General features: G+C 46.8%; 3 protein-coding genes across 6 annotated transcripts; all 3 read left to right on the forward strand.

Moving 5' to 3' along the window:
• The first annotated feature begins 3,413 nt into the window (after positions 1–3,413).
• Positions 3,414–6,655, forward strand: tlx1 (T cell leukemia homeobox 1). Its single transcript, XM_069721388.1, has 3 exons — positions 3,414–3,864; positions 5,301–5,502; positions 6,445–6,655. The coding sequence occupies exons 1-3, from the start codon at positions 3,414–3,416 to the stop codon at positions 6,653–6,655; spliced, it is 864 nt and encodes a 287-aa protein (XP_069577489.1).
• A 3,995-nt stretch (positions 6,656–10,650) lies between these two features.
• On the forward strand, positions 10,651–13,184 carry sdhaf4 (succinate dehydrogenase complex assembly factor 4). Its single transcript, XM_069721386.1, has 3 exons — positions 10,651–10,866; positions 11,087–11,200; positions 12,836–13,184. Exons 1-3 carry the CDS (start codon positions 10,788–10,790, stop codon positions 12,943–12,945), a joined length of 303 nt encoding a protein of 100 aa, XP_069577487.1. The 5' UTR covers positions 10,651–10,787; the 3' UTR covers positions 12,946–13,184.
• A 679-nt stretch (positions 13,185–13,863) lies between these two features.
• Positions 13,864–25,583, forward strand: cep68 (centrosomal protein 68). 4 transcript variants are annotated; one of them, XM_069721383.1, is made up of 9 exons: positions 13,864–14,034; positions 17,561–17,630; positions 17,699–18,014; positions 18,729–19,700; positions 21,019–21,208; positions 21,306–21,502; positions 21,581–21,703; positions 23,020–23,116; positions 23,209–25,583. In XM_069721383.1, exons 3-9 carry the CDS (start codon positions 17,748–17,750, stop codon positions 23,385–23,387), a joined length of 2,025 nt encoding a protein of 674 aa, XP_069577484.1. In that variant the 5' UTR covers positions 13,864–14,034; positions 17,561–17,630; positions 17,699–17,747; the 3' UTR covers positions 23,388–25,583. The 4 variants fall into 4 exon arrangements, with proteins under 4 accessions (XP_069577484.1, XP_069577485.1, XP_069577483.1 ...); XM_069721384.1 differs by having other exon boundaries at positions 17,708–18,014; XM_069721382.1 differs by having other exon boundaries at positions 17,561–18,014.
• The last annotated feature ends 147 nt before the right edge of the window (positions 25,584–25,730 follow it).

Here is a 25,730-nt window from a genome sequence, read left to right on the forward strand (position 1 = left end):
TTCACTTTCAAAACTCAATAAACTGGTCTCCTCAGTTCCCAAACATTTACAGAGTGTTGTTAAAAGAAGTGATGCAGCTCAGTGGTGAACATGATCCGGGAACAACATTTTTAAAACATGATGCTAGCATCAAATTCAAAATGAGTTTAAATTTTTCATAAAACAATACAATTTCTTCGTCTCAACATTTGATATGTTGTCTTTGGTCTATTTTCAATTAAATATTTACATGTTTTGCAAATCATTGCATTGTGTTTTTTATTTATTTATTTACATTTACATAGCATCCCAACTTTTGGGGAAATAGGGTTGTATTTTGGAGACCGAGCTTATATTAATATAATAAATTGGATTTTACTTTAAAATGTTGTTAAACTCTGTGCACCGTATGTGAGCATCAGTGGGTGTAATCAATATACTGTAAATAAATAGATCTTATTTGAAAATCACATTCAAAGGTTGACCAAACTGCCCTTCAAAACTGAACAAAATCTTACAAGAGATAAATAAGAAATAATTCTTAATGTTGAAAAGAGTATTAGAAAAAACAAATCCAATATTTTTGTTAACCTGATTGAATGCTCATCTGAACAAGTGGGTTTAACTTCTGATATGAAAACACTGAGTTGAGGATCTGATATCAGTGCAGACCTTCCAAAGGCTCAGTGTGTTCCTCTGTAATGGTGTCAGGCTGTGACAGGACCTCAGCTGTCTGGGGACCTCGTGGTTATGAACTGTTGGAGATAGCAGAAACGCCCCGAGCCATGCAATGCTTTACAACCAGACCGAAAACCTTCATCTGAATCCTGCAGCACTTAGAAATAACTGAGAGGGATGAAGATGACTGTTTGACACAGAAAGAACTGAAAAAGTCCAGATGGGAGAATCAGAGTGTGAGAAAATGAATCTAACAACTGAACGGACACCAGAGTCAAATATTACAAAAGTTTTGCAGTTTACATTTTATAGAGAAATATCATGAGTGCAATTCAGCCGGAGAGATCAGGTTTCAGAGGAAAGTAAATCTGTGCATCCTCAGCGTAACAATATGAGATATTTAGACTGATGATGGAGAGGCACACAGACAAAAGAGAGGCTTGACCCTAACACGGATCCACGAGGAGCTCCGCAGGTAAACGGAGCAGAAGAAGTTCACTTCCTGTCCGAGGCCGAGTGTCTGAAGGGGCTTCAGAGTTTCAGTGGAGTTGCCGATGCAGCGCGGCGGCCTCGGCCTCTGGGATTATTCTGCCCGGGCAGTTTAATGCTTAAAGGATCAGCAAATCAATACGTCTCCATGTGAAGTGTGCAGATAAGCTGCTTTTTTTTCTTTTTTCTTTTTTTTTTCAAACCCCACAAGGACATTTGAGAGGCTGGAATGAAAATGGTCGCTCGATAATTGAGTTTGAAAAGATGCCACGGCCAGTTTTTGTCAGCCATATGAGGCCTGCTGCTGCCTGACATATTAACACCACTCTCACACACACTCTGACACACACACACTCTGACACACACACTCTCTCACACACACTCTGACACACACACACACACTCTGACCCAGTTTCCTGTTGCACAAACCCTCATGTAGAAAAATTTAAAAAAAAACAATAATTTGTGTTCCTTAATGCAACAAAAACGTGTTGCATTACATAAACAGATGATTTGTGTCTTAAATCCCTTTAGTTCAACGAAATGTTCCCGGTCTGGTGTTTCTCTCTGACATGTTTCCTCTGAAGTTTCGGTATGTGTGTCCTCCATATAAATTCTGCTCTGCATTAAGGTCCACGGTCGCATTTTGCAGCTTTTTACAGCATCTGCCTCATGTTTATAATTGGTGCGCGTTTAAACGTGCCGATAGGCTGCCACGCGCATTAAAATTTGATGGCGGTCAATTGGCCAATGAGAACTCTTCAAAGCATATCAAATATTAATACTTTAATGCGCCACATTTAAGTAATTAAGTCCCAGTGGCTTTTAGAAGGAGAGAAAATCAATGATCCCGCGGTTTAATGTTCCATTTAATTGTCGTGGAGTCTGAGTCTGAGAGCAGATCACGGTTCATGCGCGAGGAAGCAAACGCAGCTCGTTATTTGTGATCTCCGGTTAAAACACGTCGCCGCCGTTTGTCCTGCTACAATGGATGTCCTCCAGCAGACTCATTGATCATTTCCACATTCATTAATATTTGTAATGAGCGCGGCCACATCATGACTTCCCATTTGTTTGCATTGCATTGCATTGCATTGCTGCGGCCTGCCGCTCCTGCCGCTGCGGCCTGCCGCTCCTGCCGCTGCGGCCTGCCGCTGCTTGTCGCGCAGCTCCACTGTCATCACTCAGCAGGAATTAATGATGGCGCCAGCTTCACAACAAGAAATGAGCAGCGCACATTAAACATCAATAATTTCTCACACTTTCAGACTGTATCATTTGAGGCCATTAGGCCAGTTTATTGAGGCTCCACCGTCCTGGATCCAACGGACCGGGTTGGACTGAGTGGTACCGTCCGGTGCCGGTTTCACTGAATTCTTAGGCTCGTATTTATTTGCTGCTCCAGCGGGACGGTTTAAACGAGCTGAATTCACTGCTGTCATCAGGGCACTTTAACTTCTGTTGTTGCTCTACTCTGACAGCTTCCTGCCTCACGTCACACTGTCCACGGCTTCTATGGTTGTAATATTGTATTGTGGTCAAAACGTTTGTACACAATCTGTATAAACGCATCATGTCTTTGGGTTTCTAATAAACAGAAACACTCTGCGCTTGTTTTCTTCATGTATTTATTTCCAGCTGCGCAAAATAAACCTGTTTAAAGCACCAGAAAAAATAAAGTCCCATCATCCCAAACCAAAACCCTGAGCGGGATGTGAGCAGGTGAGACCGGGAGCTCGAGTCGGGCCTCTCTGCGCGCGGGAGAATTAACTACCGCGGAATTAGTGCAGAAAAATGTGAAATGTTTTGATTATTAATTTATGAAAAAAAATCTTCCACATTGGAGGGAAAAAGAGGAAACTTCTGTTGGACCACAGCAGGAGGCAGAAAATAAAACCTACAGGGCGAACCGCGCGCGCGTGTGTGTGTGTGTGTGTGTACAGTTGCGGTATTGGTCTCGTGCAGCTGTTAATCCACACAGCCTCGCGGAGTTCACCGTCTTTAGTCAGTGCAGTTTGCAGGCCCTAAATTGGGTCTTAATCTCGCGCTGTCTATTTGGCAGTTTGATTGATGTCCTCGTGCAGCTCGGGGAGGGGGGGCAGCCTCGCGCTCCTACAAGCGCACACAGATAGACGCGCACACACGTGCGCCCGGCCTCACTAGATAACGCACAGAGCTCGAGGAAGAAGCCCAAACGGAAGAGTCCGGGGAGCGGCGCCTGGAGCATCCTCGGTTCCTCGCGCGGGAGCGGGGGGCTCGCGCAGGCCATGGACCACATCGGGATCCTGGGGGCGCATCTGCAGCAGCACTCGCACGTGGAACCCATCAGCTTCGGCATCGACCAGATCCTCAGCAACGTGGAGCAGAGCTGCATGCTGGGCGCGAGGATGCACGACTCGGAGTACGGACACCCGGCCTACAACGGCGGCGCGAGCAGCGGCGTGAACGGCAGCTTCACGTGCGGTAATAGCGGATATAATGGCACCAACAGCTCGTGCGGGATGACTTCCCTCGGCGGGGCTTATCACATGAACATGGGCATGAACATGAACGGGACTAACGTGAACCCCGCCGGGGTCATCCGTGTCCCCGCGCACCGGCCTCTGAGCGGCGGGAGCTCGTCGGTGCCGCCGATGAGCGGGACCATCAACAACCTGACCACGCTCACTTTCCCGTGGATGGAGAGCAACCGACGCTACACCAAAGACAGGTTCACAGGTATGCAGCATGGAAATATACGAATAAGAATAATAAGAATCAATTATGGTTATTATATCTAGTGTTACAGGCTAAATCCTGTCATTGGGCTATTCATTCCAAATTCCAACATAGTCTATTGAAAAATATATTTTTTTTTTAGGTAAAACTAAACGTAAAACAATCCTCGGAGCTGCAGCTTCTTATTGTACATTTATTTCACAAATTTTGAAGCAAATAAATTCAACACAACTTTAAATTCCTTTTATCATTTCCTATTTTTGTCATTCTCAACCTGATTATTAATAATTACTAATGATTAAAATACTTTTATTAAATGGTTAAATTCAGCTTTAATTTTTTTTTAAATAAACAGAAAAAGAAAAGAATACTTTTTTTTTAATTAGGTGTTAATGCAAACAAGAAGTGACCTTTGCTTTTACAATCCAAGCTGAAGACAACATGCGGTTCCTGCACGTGTTCATGAATAATATGATATGACTTTAATATACTTTAATGAGCCTCTGTTCCTGAGAGGTCAGTTTAATACTGTCTCTTTGTTTACGTCCTGCAGCTGCGTCAGTCAGAGCACATATGAACGTAACCGTGTAACGGTTGTTTGACATGTTACAGTGTGTGTTTGCCACGAGCTGCAGTAATCTGTCTGTCTCTGCTGAAGCTGCAGTCTTCTTCTGTCTCTGTCGTTTCTGGTTCCCTCTCACAGCTCACTGCAGCACACACATATTCAACATTTTACTCTGTGCTGATTCACATTTTTATGGAGGATTCAGAAAATTAGAATGTGCTGATGTCAAATGACGTAGTGTTATGTCATTTTTGTGATTTAATCATATATATAGGCTATACATATAGATAAATGTATGTATGTGTATATATATATATATATATATATATATATATATATATATATATATATATATATATATATGTGTGTGTGTGTGTGTGTGTGTGTGTGTGTGTGTGTGTGTGTGTGTGTGTGTGTGTATATATATAACTATATAGCCTGTGTAAATGAAGTCAAATAGGCCTGTAAAAAATTTAATATAATAATACATTATATATATATAAAATGTATTATTATATATATTATTTTTACAGGCCTATTTGACTTCATTTAATTGACTTATAATGGATTTATTGGCATATATATATATATATAAAACTACATAGACATAACAAATAAATATAGAACAATTATAAGTATATAAATGAAGAACATCTCCACGTGTTTATGATATTTTGTATTTCTGACACTGTTGTTGACACGAGCTACAGACATTATGATGCATCTATCAGAACACTTTTCTCTGCGGTGCTGCTGCCGCTCGGCCTGCTTATCCTGATGCTTGCTGCTTTCCTGTCCTCTCCTGTCCCATCCTGTCCTCTCCTGTCCCGTCCAGTGTCCCTCTCACCCCTCACTGTAACGCGTCGTGTAGGTCACCCGTACCAGAACCGCACGCCGCCCAAGAAGAAGAAGCCCCGGACGTCGTTCACGCGGCTGCAGATCTGTGAGCTGGAGAAGCGCTTCCACCGGCAGAAGTACCTGGCGTCGGCCGAGCGGGCCGCGCTGGCCAAAGCCCTGAAGATGACCGACGCTCAGGTCAAAACCTGGTTCCAGAACAGACGCACCAAATGGAGGTGAGCGCTTCTTTTCTACACGCTCTGATCCGGAGAGACGGATTTTTTGGAATCTTTGTTTTGAGTCTCGAGCTCAAAGCTTTTTTTATGAAGGCCCGTCTGGCTCCTGAGGGCCGTCCGGGAGGAGGCCGTGCTGGCTGCTCTACAACCTCCCTCCTCTGTGAACCATAACTGATCATGATCCGTATGAGAGGCGTTCAGTCTTATTGGTAGAGACTGGGTGGACAAAATAATAGAAACACATCTGGATTCATTGCAGGACTAGATTTTGATATGTGGACATTAAAAAATAACTAAACACGGTGAGTGGACTTGATGCTCTTCCTTCCTCCGGATGTAGCAGCTTTAAAATGAATCAGTCTGGTGTGTATGTCCGTCTATCTCGAATTCTATCATGTTTAATTAATTGACAAGATTTTATTTATTGTAAATAATGGAATATGGTTCAGGAGGTGATGAGGAGACGCAGTAAAATACCAACATATTCATGGGAGAAATCCATCTGTTTGGATGTTGCATTAATGAGACAATAGAATATTTTAACAAATGAGTCCATAAACAGACCGAGAAGAATTCACGGTGTTTAAAATACTGCGCATTTCTATTTTTTCATTCTGTAGAAATTTTGGAGAAAGATAAATTTCTGAGCTGTTAACAGAGTTCCGTTTTTAAAACGAGCTGCAGATGAAATCTCTGCTCTGATACAACAGAATTCACCCGGATTTTATTTTTCGTTGACAATAATGTAGCTTTAATTCACGACAATATTTATTGTCGCTTTAAAATCATTTAAATTCGTTTACAGATTGTGAAGTTGTCGCTCAGCGCCAGTTTAAATGTTATTTTGTATTTTATTTTTGCCGCCGTGTGTCCGTCAGAGCGGCTCAGATCAACCCGAGGCGGGATGTGAGTCACTCCGCGGTGTTTGTGTCGTTGCTGCAGGCGGCAGACGGCTGAGGAGCGCGAGGCGGAGCGGCAGCAGGCCAACCGGATCCTCCTGCAGCTGCAGCAGGAGGCCTTCCAGAAGACCGTCAACCAGCCGGTAAACCCGGACCCGCTGTGCCTGCAGAACAGCTCTCTGTTCGCCCTGCAGAACCTGCAGCCGTGGACCGAGAACACCGGGAAGATCAGCAGCGTGTCGGCCTGCGAGTAGACCAACACACACACACACACACACACACACACACACACACACACACACACACACACACACACACACACACACACACACACACACACACACACACGGCCTCACGCCGGTACCGAGGGACTGCTTGCTGCAGAGACACCGGCGGCGGCCCGCTGACGAGCTCCGTGCAGAGGAGGCCCCGATGCAGCTTCATGGACGTCATCAGGTCACATCTCTGCTCTTATTATCACTTCTGTCAGACAGACTCTTCAGACCGGGTCCACCTGGGGGCCGCAGTCTGAGGAGGAGGTGGACCCCTGCTTCAGACACCACACTGCAGATCTCCTGGAAAATATTCAGAGGTGTCCTGGTGAACAGTGAGATCCAGAGAGACCAGCAGAGACCAGGACGGCCCGCCATCAATGAGCTGTTAATGTTCCAGCCTGTTTTCATCTCAAGGCGTCAAACCTCAGCCTCACCGAACCACACAGACCCACACAGACCCACACAGACCCACACAGGTCAACACAGACCCACACAGGTCAACACAGACCCACACAGGTCAACACAGGTCCACACAGACCCACACAGACCCACACAGGTCAACACAGACCCACACAGACCCACACAGGTCAACACAGACCCACACAGACCCACACAGGTCCACACAGACCCACACAGACCCACACAGACCCACACAGGTCAACACAGACCCACACAGGTCAACACAGGTCCACACAGACCCACACAGACCCACACAGGTCAACACAGACCCACACAGACCCACACAGACCCACACAGGTCAACACAGGTCCACACAGACCCACACAGACCCACACAGGTCAACACAGACCCACACAGACCCACACAGGTCAACACAGGTCCACACAGACCCACACAGACCCACACAGACCCACACAGGTCAACACAGGTCCACACAGACCCACACAGACCCACACAGGTCAACACAGGTCCACACAGACCCACACAGACCCACACAGACCCACACAGGTCAACACAGGTCCACACAGACCCACACAGACCCACACAGGTCAACACAGGTCCACACAGACCCACACAGACCCACACAGGTCAACACAGGTCCACACAGACCCACACAGACCCACACAGACCCACACAGGTCAACACAGGTCCACACAGACCCACACAGACCCACACAGGTCAACACAGGTCCACACAGACCCACACAGACCCACACAGACCCACACAGACCCACACAGGTCAACACAGACCCACACAGGTCAACACAGGTCCACACAGACCCACACAGACCCACACAGACCCACACAGGTCCACACAGACCTGCCAGCCCCACACAGGTCCACACAGACCTGCCAGCCCCACACAGGTCCACACAGACCTGCCAGCCCCACACAGGTCCACACAGACCTGCCAGCCCCACTTCAGGGTCAGAGTCAGGGCCACGGTTTGAGTGAAGAGAAGCACTTTTATGTACATTTATGTTGCTTTGTGTTGTTTTTAAGATACTTAAAATAAATCCCTTACATTTCTTAACAATCCCTGCAGACCTGATTTAACATGTAAATATTCTACTGTGGATCATAATGAGTGTTTGTTTCCCACAAAAAAATGAATTATCTTAAAATCTTTGAAATGTCGTCTCCTCCTTCTCCCTCACTGAAAACTCCAGATTTTATAAACATAGAAATATATTTGATGAGTAACGTTTGACTGCAGATGTTTGACTGTGAAGTCCATTCTCAGTGTTTCAAGTTTCCATTGCCCACCAGGATCAGCTTCCAAACTATTTGTGATGTCACAAATCCTGCTCGTTGCCCCGCCCCTCTCTAAAATCAGATGTTTCAGTGAGTTCTGAGAAATATTTCTCCTTCGGCAGATGAAAGTGAAAACAGGCTTCTGGTTTTAAACTCTGAACATCTTTCAGTCTGTGAAGCTCCAACATCTGAAGGAACCAGAAGAAGAACCTGAGTGGAGGAGGAACCATCCAAGCACCCCCCCCCCCTTCCTGCTCACACTTTCTCTTGGACTCGGTGACACTAAAGCTCACCATGTTGGTATCTCTGCGACGCCGGCAGCTTTGACTCCCTGAGAATGAGAAGGAGCTGTAAAGGACTTGATGTTTCATAAACAGCATATTTTCTTACCTGATGTCTGACAAAAATAAAATGTTCGTGCCATTAGTGTCTGTCACCTTTTATCTGCCATATTTGAATGGACTTTTTACCCAGATGCAAAACCCCAGAGCACTTGTTTTAGCACCTTTATATGAAATATACATCGTATCTGACAAAGAAAAGGACTCGAGATGATCTGAGGAGCGTTAGTTCACCGCGGCGTACGTTTCATCAACGGCTGCAAAACATTGATTGAAACTAAATTGATATCATGGTTTACCACTTATTTTATAAAACTCTTACAGACACTGTGTGTGTGTGTGTGTGTGTGTGTGTGTGTGTGTGTGTGTGTGTGTGTGTGTGTGTGTGTGTGTGTGTGTGTGTGTGTGTGTGTGTGTTTTTGTGTGTGTGTGTGTGTGTGTGTGTGTGACATTTTCCAGCGCTGCTTTTTAAAAGCTTGAAGAGGAATGTAAAGGAGAATTTCATCATCCACTCAGAAACATCAGCACTGAGCTGCTGGAGTCGAGCTACGCTGAAGCCTCCTGGAATCCCTCACACACACACACACACACACACACACACACACACACACACACACACACACACACACACACACACACACACACACACACACACACACACGGTTTTCCTGTGGGAAGAAAACGTGGTCACCAGAGCTGATAAAGATAAAGTCAACAGCAGAGCTCACTGATGCTCTGCAGCAGATTCAGCATCTGCTTTAAAAGCCCCATTTATTGTGTAAATTCAACTTCCCTTTGCTTTTTACACTGACGGGGGTGCAGGTGGAGAAAAACACTGTGAAAGTGTCCAAACGATGAGTAAACCCATAAATGCACATGGACCTGACGAGTGTCTCTGCCCTCTCAGCGAGCCGCTTGTACTTTGTGAACTTTATGACATCATATTGTTGCAGAAGTCCAAAACTAAGGCTGTATAACTCCGACAGAAGTTTAAAAAAAGAAGACTCATGGCGATAATTTGTTTACTTATTTAGATAGTGCATTTTGTATGAAGTTAACTGATGAATAAAAACTACTTGTGCCGTTATCTCTGCATGTCCAGGTGTCCAGGTGTCCTTTAAAGAACATCCAGTCCCGCCTCCTCCCAGAGCTTTCAGCTGCATCTTTATGCTTCTCATCAGTGCATATAAACGTTGCTGTATACACGTGTCTCCAAAAGTGACCACAGCAGTGAAATCACCTCAGCCGCCGTCAGTGGGCGGAGCTTCCGGTTCAGGTGGAAGTCAGGTGCTGCTGAGTGTGCAGGAAAATGTCAGTTCCTTTTCACACGTCTCTTTATGAGCAAATCAGACAGGTGAAATACAGTGTTCATATGGGACCTGTGGAGGTGTTGGCTGATGCATTTCTAAACACTTCCAGCTGTTTACATCAAGGTAAACGAGTTCAAAGAGAGAGATGTGAAAATGATGACAGCTCTCTGACTTTAAACAGAGAAGCTGAAAGTCCAACGTTTTTATATCCTTTTTCTTTTTAACCGTCTCGTTTCTTTACATGTAAGTTGAGTATCAAATGACTTAAGGTCACACCTTCTGATGTACAAAACAATATATGTATTTCACAAATGCATCTCAATATATACCAAACCAAACCAAACAACAAAACAAAACAACAACAAACAAAACAAATAATACAACTAAGGAGGAGAACAAGAGTTGAGTTCACTCATATCCAGACACAAGTGCAGATAACTGTGTGGCATGGCACTGCTTAACTTGACTTCTACATTTGTTTGAGTGAGAGTTCATTTCAAGTCCACAAACATCCGGGGATGAAACCAGCGCTCTGTCTCCCCCTACCGGCGCCACGCGAGCACTGCACTGACGGAGGAGGCGCTTCCGCCTTATTTCCGTCGCTGGGTGATGACGAAAGCCTCGTAAAGAAAAAGCGCCGGACGACGACAACAACAACAATAAACTCGTCGTTGTGTAGGTCTCCGGTGCGGACTGTCTCCTGTGCGGACTGTCTCCGGTGCGGACTGTCTCCGGTGCGGTGTCCACCATGTCTCTGCTGCGGGGGTGTGTTTCTGCGGGAAGACAGGCGGCGTGGAGGAGCCCCGCGGTGGAGCCGCTGCTGGCAGGTCGGTGTCCGTCTCCCGTCCTCATCAATCACTCTGACAGACGGTTCACGTCACATTTCACGGTGCCTCATTTCCGCGGCTCTGACGTCATGTACCGATAACTGACGTCAAATAAGACCCCCCCACACACACACGTCGTTTGCATGTCCCGGTTGAACCGCAGACAGCTTGCGCTTTATTGTGAAATGCCGCATGTCCTCGTGCTTTCCGGTGTGTCCAGGGTTGTCCCGGGCAGCCGGCGGGGTGGCGAAGGACAAGGAGCCGCTGAAGAAGGCCAAAACCCCGCAGGGCCGCTTCGACAGCACCGAGGAGAGGAGTGCGGAGGTTCTGCAGAGTGAGGAAGAGGCCTGTCACCATGGCAACCCCACACACACACACACCTCATCAGCAATACATCCTTTCAAAATAAGATGGATATAAAAGTGGATATTTGTCTGCAGAAAATAATGTTGAAGCCAAATTATACATTTTCACAAGCTGAACTTCAGTCACTGTACACACTGTACACACTACATACTACACACTGTACACACTGCACACTACACACTGTACACACTACATACTACACACTGTACACACTGCACACTACACACTGTACACACTACATACTACACACTGTACACACTGCACACTACACACTGTACACACTGCACACTACACACTGTACACACTACATACTACACACTGTACACACTGCACACTACACACTGTACACACTACATACTACACACTGTACACACTGCACACTACACACTGTACACACTGCACACTACACACTGTACACACTACATACTACACACTGTACACACTGCACACTACACACTGTACACACTACATACTACACACTGTACACACTGCACACTACACACTGTACACACTACATACTACACACTGTACACACTACATACTACACACTACACACTGTACACACTACACACTGTACAAACTACACACTGTACACACTACACACTGTACACACTGCACACTACACACTGTACACACTACACACTGTACACACTGTACACACTACACACTGTACACACTACACATTGTACACACTACACACAGTACACACTGCACACACTACACACTGTACACACTGTACACACTACATACTACACACTGTACACACTGTACACACTACATACTACACACTGTACACACTGCACACTACACACTGTACACACTACATACTACACACTGTACACACTGCACACTACACACTGTACACACTACATACTACACACTGTACACACTGCACACTACACACTGTACACACTACATACTACACACTGTACACACTGCACACTACACACTGTACACACTGCACACTACACACTGTACACACTACATACTACACACTGTACACACTACACACTACACACTGTACACACTACACTACACACTGTACACACTGCACACTACACACTGTACACACTACACACTACACACTGTACACACTACACACTACACACTACACACTGCACACACTACACACTGTACACACTACACACTGTACACACTGCACACACTACACACTGTACACACTGCACACTACACACTGTACACACTACACACTGTACACATTGTACACACTACACACAGTACACACTGCACACACTACACACTGTACACACTACACACTGTACATACTGTACACACTGTACACACTACACACTGTACACACTACACACTGTACACTGTACATACACACACTACACACTGCACACACTACACACTGTACACACTACACACTGTACACTGTACACACTGTACACACTACACACTGCACACACACTCCTCGTAGTGTAGGGCTGAATGAAGAGAACCACTTCCTCTCCCTGAGCTTTCAGCTGCAGCTCACATGGTTTTCATTTTGACAGCGTTGACCTCCATCAGGTCACAGGTTCAGTGTGATGAGGCCAAAAGAGGGAACGACGTGAACTTGAACCTTCCTCTCGTCCCTCAGAGTTCCCCGAGGACGTGAACCCCGTGACCAAGGAGAAAGGGGGTCCTCGGGGTCCGGAGCCAACCCGCTACGGAGACTGGGAGAGGAAGGGCCGCTGCGTGGACTTCTAGTTCCTGAAGGAACACGTGACGAAGAGGAGCTCCGGATTCAAACTGCTTCGTAACACCGAGCCAGTTTCACTTCAAGGACGATCCACTTTATTCATGCCGGCTGTTCTTCCCATGAACGTTGAGTCTGAGTCCGGCGGACTCGACACCGTGCCGTGGTTCAAGGAAACAACAGCAGGCGTTGTGTGCTTCTGTGTGGTCTTTTGTGATTGTGCTGCCAGAATAAAATAAAATGCACACTGTGATGTTCTTCAGCCTTGTTTTTTTAGGGTTTTTTTGTTGTTGTTTTTTAATTTATTTTTTATCTCTGGAGCTTTTTTTTATTTATCCAGCATTACTTCAGATGATGATGAGCCCAGGAACAGAAGCAGCTGTTATATTGTCATCTTTTTACCTGATGTTAACCGGGCCCTGGTTTCCAGACGGGTCCGACCCAGAGATGTTGGAGGCGGCCCGTCCTGGTCCAGTCTGCTGCGGGTTCCCGGTGAAGGATCTTTTCCCGGTGAAGGTCGCTCTTCTCAGTGGACGTGTGGTCCTTCACCGTCTCTGCTGCAGCGGTCTGATTATTAATGTCGTGATGTCTGCGCACTTCTCATTGTTCCCACTGAGCGGCAGCAAAGAGCCACTTCAGCCCGCTCCTTCACAAACCACCAACAATATTGGAATTATGAACTTTTCACCCTTAAAAAGTACTAAAAGTGATGACAACAGGTTTCTCTCGGGTTTACGTGATTTAGGACTTTTGTGTCCTTTAAAATGTTCTGATATCCTACAAACACAGAAACACACCATCAGTGAGTTTACGACGAGACTTCATACAGGACAGAGACAGCACGACGTCACAGCACCGGTCTGAACGCTTTCATATTCGGTGTGAACACAGGGCCGTGAAGGCAGCACAGCTGAATCTAACAGAGGTCCGTGAAGGCAGCACTGCTGGAGCTAACAGAGGTCCGGTGAAGTTCTGCACGGCTGAATCTAACAGATGTCCCTGAAGGCATCACGGCGGCAGGAAGGCGACTGCGGTGACAAAGCTCCGGTTCGGAGCGGCAGCAGCTGGACGCTCCGAACCGAACTCCGCCGCTGAAGAAGGTAAATACGTGTCGTTGGTCTGTTTTCTGGGTTTCTGTCGGACAGAGGAGGAACAACGAGGCGGTCCAGTTCGGTAGTCGCTCTCAGACAGATCAACGTCTGTTGGAGAAGTGTCTGTCGGGGCGACTTCCGCCCTGCAGCCGGCGGTGGGAAGTGTTTAAACTGGTAGAGATCAGTGAGGCTGGTTCTACAGGAAGGTCCAGAAGAAGTCGGGTTCTACAGGAAGGTCCAGAAGAAGTCAGGTTCTACAGGAAGGTCCAGAAGAAGGCTGGTTCTACAGGAAGGTCCAGAAGAAGTCGGGTTCTACAGGAAGGTCCAGAAGAAGGCTGGTTCTACAGGAAGGTCCAGGAGAAGGCTGGTTCTACAGGAAGGTCCAGAAGAAGTCGGGTTCTACAGGAAGGTCCAGAAGAAGGCTGGTTCTACAGGAAGGTCCAGAAGAAGTCTGGTTCCGTTGAGGACCAGGACTCCGCAGGTCTTTCTGTCTGCTGCTTTAAAATCTCCACCTCGTGGCTTCCAGCGGCTCCTTCCGGTTCTGGTCCGGTTTCATGTTCAAACTCATCAGCAGCCGAACTGACCCAGGGTCAGGAGGACTCCTCGCTTCTTGTAGGTCGTGTGTGTTTGGTGTCACCGCTCGTTGCCATGGTTTCCTCCTCTGTCCTCTGCGTTTGACATCCTGTCTGTTGAAGTTGGAAACCTGCTGAGCAGCAGTGAAGCTGGTTCCGTCCACCCTGGGCTCTTTGTTCTGGTTCTGTCCATCCTGGGCTCTTTGTTCTGGTACTGGTTCTGTCCACCCTGGGCTCTTTTTTCTGGTACGGGTTCCGTCCACCCTGGGCTCTTTTTTCTGGTACTGGTTCCGTCCACCCTGGGCTCTTTGTTCTGGTTCTGGTTCCGTCCACCCTGGGCTCTTTGTTCTGGTTCTGGTTTTGGTTCCGTCCACCCTGGGCTCTTTGTTCTGGTTCTGTCCACCCTGGGCTCTTTGTTCTGGTTCTGGTTCCGTCCACCCTGGGCTCTTTGTTCTGGTTCTGGTTCTGGTTCTGTCCACCCTGGGCTCTTTGTTCTGGTTCTGGTTCCGTCCACCCTGGGCTCTTTCTTCTGGTACTGGTTCTGTCCACCCTGGGCTCTTTGTTCTGCTAGTAGCCTTTGATTGACCCTTGAGACTCCCTCTTCAACCAAGCACCATCCTCTCTTGGCCATCACCATGGTAACCAGGATGGAGGAGACAGGACAGTGTGAGGTTCTCAGTCAGTGTGAGATCCAACACATCAGCCTGTTCGTGACCTTTGACCTCTGCTGTAATGCAGTGACGTGGTGATTCTGACGTCCGGCCACATGAGAACTGATGTGCTGCTGTCGGTGTCGGCGACCCGTCTCTGTTCGGGTCGATGCTTCCTGCTCTCTGTATCCGTCCCAGCCGTTGGGGGGTGGTCTTCGTGGAGCGGGGGGACCCTGAAGTGTCTGGTCTAGTCTTTTCTTGTCTCGCCTACTTGTTGCGTCACCAGCGGATCATTCTGCCGTTACCGTTGAGCTGCCCCTGTTGCCTAGCAACCTTGAGAGCTTCAATACAGCTCACAGAAAGTTGAGCCAGATAAATGATCCATAATGATCTGATTTAGATTCCATTGGAAAAAGTCAAGATCTCTGCATTAAGTGATTATGAGGTTCTACACTCTTGTCCTATAAACATGGCAGATGATGCACATCAATCTGCAGACAGTTTGTACACAGAATTCAGGTCCGATGCATCCTGACGCATTCTGCAGAAAAATATGTTTCTACTTATAGTGTAATAAATACATCCCTGTTCCCAAAACAGTTGGGACGCTGTGTAAAATGTAAATGAAAACAAAAGGCAATGATTTGCAAATCTCATAAACCCATATTTAATTTAATATCGAAATGGAGAAATTTTATGAAAAACATTTGCACATTTTGAATTTGTTGGCAGCAACATAAAAAAAAGTTGGGATAGGATCAATAAAAGACTGGAAAAGTTGTGTTAAGATGAAAAAAAACACCTGGTGGAACATCTCACATCTAATCAGGTTACCATGGCAACAGATCAGTAACATGATTGTGTATAAAAGATGATTTCAGAGAGACAGAGTCTCTCAGCAGTGAAGATGGGGAGAGGTTCACCACTCTGAAAGACTGTGTTGGAAAATAGTTCAACAATCCAAGAATAATGTTCCTCAACGTAAAACTACAAAGAATTAGTGGATTTCATCGTCTACGGTTCATAATATCATTAAAAGATTCAGAGAATCTGGAGAAATCTCTGAACACAAGGGACAAGGCTGGAAACCAATATTGGATGGTGGTGATCTTCAGGCCCTCAGGCAGCACTGCATTAAAAACACACTATTCTGGAGTGGAAATCACTGCATGGGCTCAGGAACACTTGTGAAAACCATCGTCTGTGAACACAGTTCATCGCTGCGTCCGTAGTAGAAGAATCCAGGTGGTAAACTGGCCTCCTGCAGTCCGGACCTGTCACCAATTTAAATAATGTGGCCCATTATTAAAATGAAAAATATGACAAAGGAGAACCTGAACTGATGAGCAGCTGAAATTACATCTTCTGCAATAAGGAGACAACTTTTGTCTTTCAAAACTCCAGAAACTGGTCTCCTCAGGTCCCAAAGGTTTCCAGAGTGTTGTTAAAAGAAGAAGTGATGCAGCTCAGTGGTGACCATCATCCTGGAACAACTTATAGAGACGTGTTGTTGACATCAGATTCAAAATGAGCAGATATTTAATATAAAACAATAAAATATATCTCCGTTTCCACATTTGATATGTTATCTTTGTTCTATGTGCAAAAAAACATTGGTTTATGTTATTTGCAAATCATTGCGTTCTGTTTTTATTTACATTTTACACAGCGTTACTACTTTTTTGGAAACAGGGTTGTAATGTTGTCAATATTCATGCTGGTGTCACACAGCAGGAGCTCCATGGTTCTGTTGGACAGTTTTTCATATCTATCACCAGCACAGTGAGCAGCCGTGTCTGAGTCAGCAGACCCACCGGACACTCGCTGCTCTTCCTCGTTGGTGTGCCGAGCTCAGGCAGGTCTGAGCATGCAGTCTTAATGAGATCGGTCAGGTGAGCAGCAACATATCATTACAGCGCCTGGACCCGACGCGATACGTATCAGCCCGCTGCCTAGTGATGCCACAGCAACAGGAGGAGACCTTCCACTCAGCGAGCAGCTGAAGGATGTTTGTTCATGTGTTTATGAGGAACACACGTTCAAAAGAAGGCTGTTTTTGAGATTAATGCAGCTCAAAACACGTGTTGAAAGTTACTCTGAATATTTCTGGAACAACAATGATGATGTGTCACGTGAAAGTCGTTTGTCGTGATGAATCTGCTGGGAATCACTTTAACCTTTGCGTAAATACATGCAGTTTTAAATCTGAATTCTATACAAATGTATGATTCTGACAGCAGGTGTTTGTTTCCATAAAGTTATAAATCCTTCCTGTTACTGCATATCTTCACGTCCTCTCTGGTCTCGTTGCAGGACTCAACTCAGCAGGATGATGTTCGCTGCTCAGAAGACTGAACAGAAGAGTCTGCCACCAGCTTGCAAGGTGTATGAATGAACCCAAAAGATAAATGATAATGTTGAAATCATTTAGAATAATGTTTCATTTTGTAGCCGTTGAAGTCCTTTAGTTGAGCGGACCTTCCTCCATCTCCTTTAACTCATGGAAGCTGAGGGATGCAGCCAGCGATGGAGGCTGCATCATGCCGAGTTGAAACACAGCAGGAGATCCTCGAGTGCCGCTGCAGGAGACGGTGAACGGGGAGGGAGCTACAGAGAGGACCGAGGAGGGCCGCACAGAAGTGTTACTATGGCAACCACCTGCAGGTATCTGACAGACAGACGCTATGTGACGAGGAAGCCGCTGTTTTCCTCAGAGCAGCAAACGTCCATCTTAAAGAAGACGCCGCCACAGAGGTTCACAGAGACGGTGAGGAGGAAGTCCGACCTGCCTTCAAACGCTCCACAAAACATCTCACACGTGCTTAACATGTACATATGATGCAAGTTGTGTGAAGTCGTGTGTGTGTGTGTGTGTGTGTGTGTGTGTGTGTGTGCGTGTGTGTGTGCGTGCGTGCGTGCGTGTGTGTGTGTGTGTGTGTGTGTGTGCGTGCGTGCGTGCGTGCGTGCGCGTGCGTGCGTGCGTGCGTGCGTGCGTGCGTGCGTGTGTGTGTGTGTGTGTGTGTGTGTGTATAAAGAGCTCAAAAGTCAGCAGGTAAATTCTACAGAAAGCCGATGACGACCTTCACGGATAAAACACCAGTTTCACATGTTTTCCACATGTTGCAACATATGACAACATGTGGAAAATCGACATGCGCTTCACACATTACACCATTCAAATGTTCCCAAAACCACATTTCACATGTGCAGGTGGTCACATAATGCTTGCTTGTGAAATTCATGTGTTTTTTCTAAAAAGGAAGAAGCTGTTGTAAAAATAGGATCTCTCTTGTTAAGTCCTGTCTTCTGGCTGCCGCACTTTGCATCAGCTTCAGGTTTTTAATGTTATTGGGATGTCCTGACAACAAGGAACTGTTACCTCTAAGTCACTTCATCTGTAAATGGTCTGAATGCCAAAAGCCGTCACTGCTGCAAACAGAGCAAGTCAGTGATATTTAATTTCATCTTTCCTGCCTTGTAGGACAAACAGCTGCCCGTCAGCAGGAGAGAACCTCTGATCAGACCGAGAGAGGAGCTGAGCGAGAGCTTCAGCCTCTCTCACGGGGACGTCTCACCTCCCTCCTCCTCCAGAGAAGACCTGGTCTCACCCTCCAGTGTCTCGGAGCTGCAGGCCCGGCTGCTCCGTGAAGAACCCGCTCTACGGTCACCGTTCCCCGGCAGCAGATCGGCTCAGAGGAGCCTCTCCAGTTCCGTCCTGGAGGTCCAGAGACTAAACCCTCCTCTGAGGCCGCGACTCACCTCCACAGTCCTGCATCCTACCTACACCCCTCGCTCAGGGTACTCCAGGCCTCAGCTCAGACCAGGGGGGAGGGAGGGTACAGGTGGGGGAGAGAACACACTCTGTTCTCCCGAGTCTCCCCATCAGGTGAACTACTGGGCCTGTGCCATCCCTAAAGGTTCGCCTCCGTCTCCAAACAGGCGCTCTGCAGGCTGGGACCCCAACAAGGAGTACCGCGCCCTGCTGGACTACACCTACCCGCTGAGACCAGGACAGGCGCTCAGTGAGTGGGACGGCTCTGTCCTCCAGGGAGACGCTTTCCTCCGGACAGACCCCCACCTGCAGGACTCAGGAATAGAACTGGACCAGCTGTGTCCCTCCACCAGCCTGTCGGGGTTGGACTTCTCTGCAAGCGGGACGGGACAGACCAGAGGGAGAAGCTGTCTCAGCGCAGGTCAAAGGTCACCGGACCTGCAGGGATTCACCAGATGTGTAGATGGACCGCCCTCCAGCACCCCTCTCTCCCTGACCGAGCCCGTGGGCGTGTCCTCGGACAGTTTGGACTGCAGTCAGGACACCTCCAGCTCCACCTCCACCGCTGTCCTCTGCTCCACCAGCGTCCTCCCACGGTCCCGGTGTGTGTGTTGGGAGGTGGACGAAGAGTTCAGGCCTCTTCCAGAGCAGCTGGAGGAGCTGCAGCTGCTGTCCAGACAGGTCAGTGATGGAGACGCCCGGGTACATCTGGTCTCCCCTTTTACCATTTTTATTCTCTTATCTTATATAAAATAAAAAAGTAGGTCTTCATCACACACCAGAGAAATGACCACATACAATAAAACATCGAACTTTGTTCTGTTCATAAATTGAACACAACTCATGAGAAGAGTGTGTTTTCTCTAAAACACTCAGGGCCTGATTCACTAAGATCTACAATAAATGGCACTAAATTGCATGTTTAGTCTAAAAGTTTGCATGTTTAATTTGCACCTGGTGATTTACTGAGTGACTGCGCCACTGATATCAGGTGCAAATCGCTTTATTTAAATGAGGGGATTTCGAGTTAAAGTGATTCCAGTCATGAAAAAACAATGACCGCAAAAAGAAAAGGAAATTTGATCCCATTGAAATTAAGAAATATCAATATTACAAAATGCTATATAGGAGATTATCAGTGAGAAAGTGAATGCCTTGGGGGGAAAAAAAGATCAATAGATTAAATTATGAGAAGATGGAAAGATGGGAGGGGGGGGGGGAGGCTTAATAATAAAACGTGGTCAGATAAAAGAGGAGGACGGTGGATGAGATCCTCTAACAAACAGAGATCAGCAGGTCCAGATCTTTCTGTGATGAGCAGGTGACTTTTCATTCAGTGGGAACCTGATGAAACGACCTGTGACTCTGAGGGACACATTCAGGACCACGGACAGCTCCTCTGAAGAACAGGACTGATATCCCAGCAGAGACACCTACATCACGCTGTTGGCTGTAAAACATCATTCAGTTTATTCAAAAACTCTAAAATATCATCTCTGGACAGATGACGTCTGAATAATTTCTGCCTCTGACATCAGACATGTTTAACGGGTGTAAAACCTCGTTCTCTACATATCCTTTAGTTTCCTGCATCTCCTTCACAATAAGAGCGTCCGTCTCCTGATGTTCATCTGATTAATACCTTCAGTCGTACTAAAATACACACCGATTACTTCTCCTGTTTCTACTGTCAGGTTTAGTAAACATCATTACAGCTGATAAATGTATATGTTTACATTTCTCCTCCGAGTATTTTACACGTACAAACAACCGATATCAGATGTATTCAGACAAACATGCAGAACGGACATGTCTGTTAAACTGCACGTCCAGCTGGACAGTTTGTTTTGTTGGTGATGTGAAGTTTGTACGTGATTTTACACACACAGACTTTGAGTGAGCAAACATCTGAAGTAAAGTGTTGTTATATCTGAGCAGTGTCACACACAGGTGACCCTCAGGTGTTCAGCTGCTTCTGTGGCTCCTCCCCTGTGTGCAGGTGAGGGAGGTGACGGCCCAGCTCAGCAGACCTGTCACGGCGAGCTGGGAGTCCCTGGAGCCGGGCACCACCTCCGTCCTCTCCTCCGTCACCCTGCCTGAGAAACAGGTGGCTGAAGAAGAGGAGGAGGAGAAACGAGATGATGAAGGAGCTCAGAGGGGCAGAGAGCAGAGGGATGCTGATCACACCGGTACGTATTGATGGGCTGATGTTGTCATTTGTCCACGTTTGACAGCGTCTGTCCTCTGCCTCCACACCGGTGACTGTCTGTTATCATCGTCCCCCAGCAGCTGATCACAGGCTCTCTCAGACGAGCAGCGGTGGAGCCCGGGCGGAGCCTGCCGGCGGGGGCCTGAGTCGCTCCGGTCTCAGGGAGGTGGAGGATCTGGTGGAGCGGCTGCGTGGCCTCACCGTCGCCCCCGACAACCAGAGCGACAGCCCGGAGGAGCAAGAGCAGAGGGGGTCTCTGATGCAACACATCCAGGTAGAGACACCTGAGGAGAGAGAAACCTGCAGCTCCGCTGGTCGTCCCGAGCATTGACGTGAACGCTGTGTGTTGCAGGTGTTCTGCTCCCACCTGGCGCTGCTCATCCAGCGGCTGCATGCGATGTCAGAGAAGATGGAGCTGCTGGCCGCGCCCGACGTGGACATCGACAGTGTGAAGTCGTCGCTGGCTGAGTATCGGGTGAGGACTGAGGCCCGTTTCACCGACAGCAGACACACACGGTTACACCTCCATAATGTCTGTGTGACTGAATCGGGTTGAAACTTTTAGAATCAGTTCCTGGTTTGTTTTACAACCCTGTTTCCCAAAAAGCTGGGACGCTGTATGAAATGTAAAAAAAACAAAAAAACAGAACGCAATGATTTGTAAATCACATAACGGATCCAGAGAAGGCGGCGGTGTTTCTGGATCATGTTTCTATCTGGTTTCTTCTTTGGAGAGTTTTAACCTGCATTTGTGGACGCAGCGATGAACTGTGTTCACAGACGATGGTTTTCACAAGTGTTCCTGAGCCCATGCAGTGATTTCCACTCCAGAATAGTGTGTTTTTAATGCAGTGCTGCCTGAGGGCCTGAAGATCACCACCATCCAATATTGGTTTCCAGCCTTGTCCCTTGTGTTCAGAGATTTCTCCAGATTCTCTGAATCTTTTAATGATATTATGAACCGTAGACGATGAAATCCACTAATTCTTTGTAGTTTTACGTTGAGGAACATTATTCTTAGATTGTTGAACTATTTTCCCAAACAGTCTTTCACAGAGTGATGAACCTCTCCCCATCTTCACTGCTGAGAGACTCTGCCTCTCTGAAATCATTTTTTATACCCGATCATGTTACTGATCTGTTGCCATGGTAACCTCATTAGTTGTCAGATGTTCCACCAGCTGTTTTTAGTTTTTTTTTTTATCTTAACACAACTTTTCCAGTCTTTTGTTGACCCTGTCACAACTTTTTAGAGACGTGCTGCTGCCATCAAATTCAATATGAGCAGATATTTTTAATAAAACAACAGAATTTTTTCCGTTTCAACATTTGATTTGTCGTCTTTGGTCTATTTAAAATTATAAATGGGTGTATGTGATTTGCAAATCATCGCATTCTGTTTTTATTTACATTTTACACAGCGTCCCAAGTGTTTTGGAAACGGGGTTGCGGATCAGACGGAGCGGTGATGAGTCGTTTGTTATCCTGTTTCTCCGACTGACTGAAACAACGACGTGAACAGAAAACACATGTTTGCTCAGAGAATCAGAGTCAGAGTCGGTTTACTGATGACAAACTAACTGAGGAGTAAAAGCAGCAGTTCCACACCGACACCGTTGGACTGGTTGTACTCATCTGGAGGTTTTTGTTCATTAAAATCAAAATGAAAAGGATCTGACAGCACAAACATGTGTTCATGTTGGGTTCATATACTGTATAAATATCCCGTATAACTCCATGAGCTCTGAGACACCGTCGGGTCGGACTCACTGTGTCGACTGTCGTTGTCAGAGCTTCCAGAGAGAAGTGAGCCGCCACCAGCCGCTGACCTCCTGTGTCCTGGACAGCGGACAGCTCCTCCTCCGCTGCATCGACGGCACCGCCCCACGTCAGTCTGTCACATTCAGCCTTCTTAATCAAAAAATAAATCTACGTTCATGTCTTTGATCTGCTGCTGACTTCCTGTCTCCGTGTTTGCAGTTTTGAGAGACACCCTGCTGCTGATTGAGAGGCAGTCTGGAGCTCTGCAGAACCACACGGAGCACTTTTTCTCCTCCATCCTGTCCGCCATGGACAGCCTGACCCGGCCCGGTCAGCCCGGTCCGGCCCGGCAGAGCAGAGAGGAGGGTCCGGTGGGAGTCCGGGGGTCCACGTACTGACCCGACTGCTTCTGAGGATGTGATTTATTTCACTCTTTCATTTCTTCCTTCCAACAGTTGTGATCCACCAGTGCCTTTTTTACACCAACACGCCGGACCGGTCCGATCCTTCGGACCTTCTCGTGAATGTTGCACTCTTTTTCTACTCACACTTTCTGTCACCAGTGTTTTTAAAGACTGTTTTTATCTGTAGTTCAGTTAAACAGTAACCACATGAACACGAGGAGAGCTGCAGCATCACAACTGCTGATCAAACATGAAACTGTCTCTCCAGTGAACCTTCAGTGAACCCAACAAATATGATCCTGCAACATCCGGCAGGAATCAACACATCACTCCAAATACGTAGTCGGTGCGTTTTGTTTTCAGAGAGCAGAGCAGTAAAATATCAACCTGACGCACTCGTTAACTCTACATCAAATATGAAGGTCAGTGAAGTGACAAATTAACATTATTTCAAGACTCAGCGATTATTTTTATACAAACAAAACAAGATTAATCCACTAAATGTATTGAAGCAGTCGTATCATTATGACGTCATTGTTGCGTTGACATGCTCCTGTGATGCACACACACACACACACACACACACACACACACACACACACACACACTCACACACACACACTCACACACACACACACACACACACACACACACACACACACACACACACACACACACACACACACACACACACACACTCACACACTCACACACACACACACACACACACACACACTCACACACTCACACACACACACACCCTCTCACACACACACTCACACACACACACACACACACACACACACACACACACACACACACACCCTCTCACACACACACACACACACACACACACACACACACACACACACACACACACACACACACACACACACACACACACACACACACACACACTCACACACACACACACACACACACACACACACACACACACACACACACACACACACACACACACTCACACTCACACACACACACACACTCACACACACACACACTCACACACACACTCACACACACACACACACTCACACACTCACACTCACACACACACTCACACACACACACACACACACACACACACACACACACACTCACACTCACACACACACACACACACACACTCACACACACACACACACACACACACACACACACACACACACACACACACACACACACACACACACGTACGTACTGAAAGCTGACTGTGATCTAAATGTTCACAGTCTGATGTCTGCAGGAACTTCTCTCACCAATCGGCTCCCCCGGTGGTTGCAGGAGGTCACTGCACCTGTCCAACACAGCCCACTGATGTGTCCTCACCGATGTCACTGACTGATAGTTTTGATGATGAGGGTGTCAGACGTCTTCCTCCTCCACAGTACGATGGACAGGGTTGAAGTATTTAAGGAAAAACTCCACTGCTAACAGATCCCGTGACCTATCAGCTGTCAGTAGTTTTAATGACGTTTGGTTTGTCAGCAGGAAGTTGAATGTTGGAGCAGATCTGAACCACAGGACAGATCCATGAGTTAGTGGTCATGTCTAAACGTCATACAAGTCCAGTAGATGGTAGTGACGGATTATAGGCTCTTCTAGAAACAGGATGACTCCATATAATGACCCACATGTTCAGACAGCAGCGATCCCCTGAAACACACGCAGAACTGTTCAAGCTGCATACAGCAGCTGACGTGGAACCAGTCACATCCTCCAGGACTGTCTGACCTCAGCCGTCAACCCTGAAAAGGCCTTTTGCTGTGTTCCAGATATTCTACTTGTGTTCCAGATGTTCTACTTGTGTTCCAGATGTTCTACTTGTGTACTAACTCTCTGTTCTGAGTGCATCAGTGTTAAAGTACAGAAACATCAGTTCACTACAAGTACCAGGATGATGAACTCAAAAACAAAAAGAAGTGTGAAACACAGGACACAAAAACATGTTGATTTCTGGGTAATGTAATTAAAGCTGCAGATATTTTGAAGGGTGATGTGTTCACGTGATGAGGTCATTTCCTGTCAGTGTGGCTTTAAACAACAGGACTGTCTCCACAGTGGGAGTCCTGATGTGTTGGTGTACTGAGGGAAGAAGAACATCTGGAACACAGCATTTGTCTTTCTGTAATTCCCTTGAAGACTCATAATAAATGTGTTTGTTGTGGGTTTAGTGTCATCGTGTTTGTCTGATTTGTCCATTTAATGGAACCTGGAGAAGATGCTCCTCTGTCCTGAGGGAGGTTGGAGGGTTGGAGGTGGAAAGATGGTGGTTCAAACTCAGAGAGACAGAAGAGGACAGTCAAAGAGGACTGA

This window comes from Brachyistius frenatus, unplaced genomic scaffold, assembly GCF_029030835.1.
Source record: "Brachyistius frenatus isolate BFR_SWC_R1_liver_20210118 unplaced genomic scaffold, ASM2903083v1 Contig_262, whole genome shotgun sequence".
NCBI classification, from domain to species: domain Eukaryota; kingdom Metazoa; phylum Chordata; class Actinopteri; family Embiotocidae; genus Brachyistius; species Brachyistius frenatus.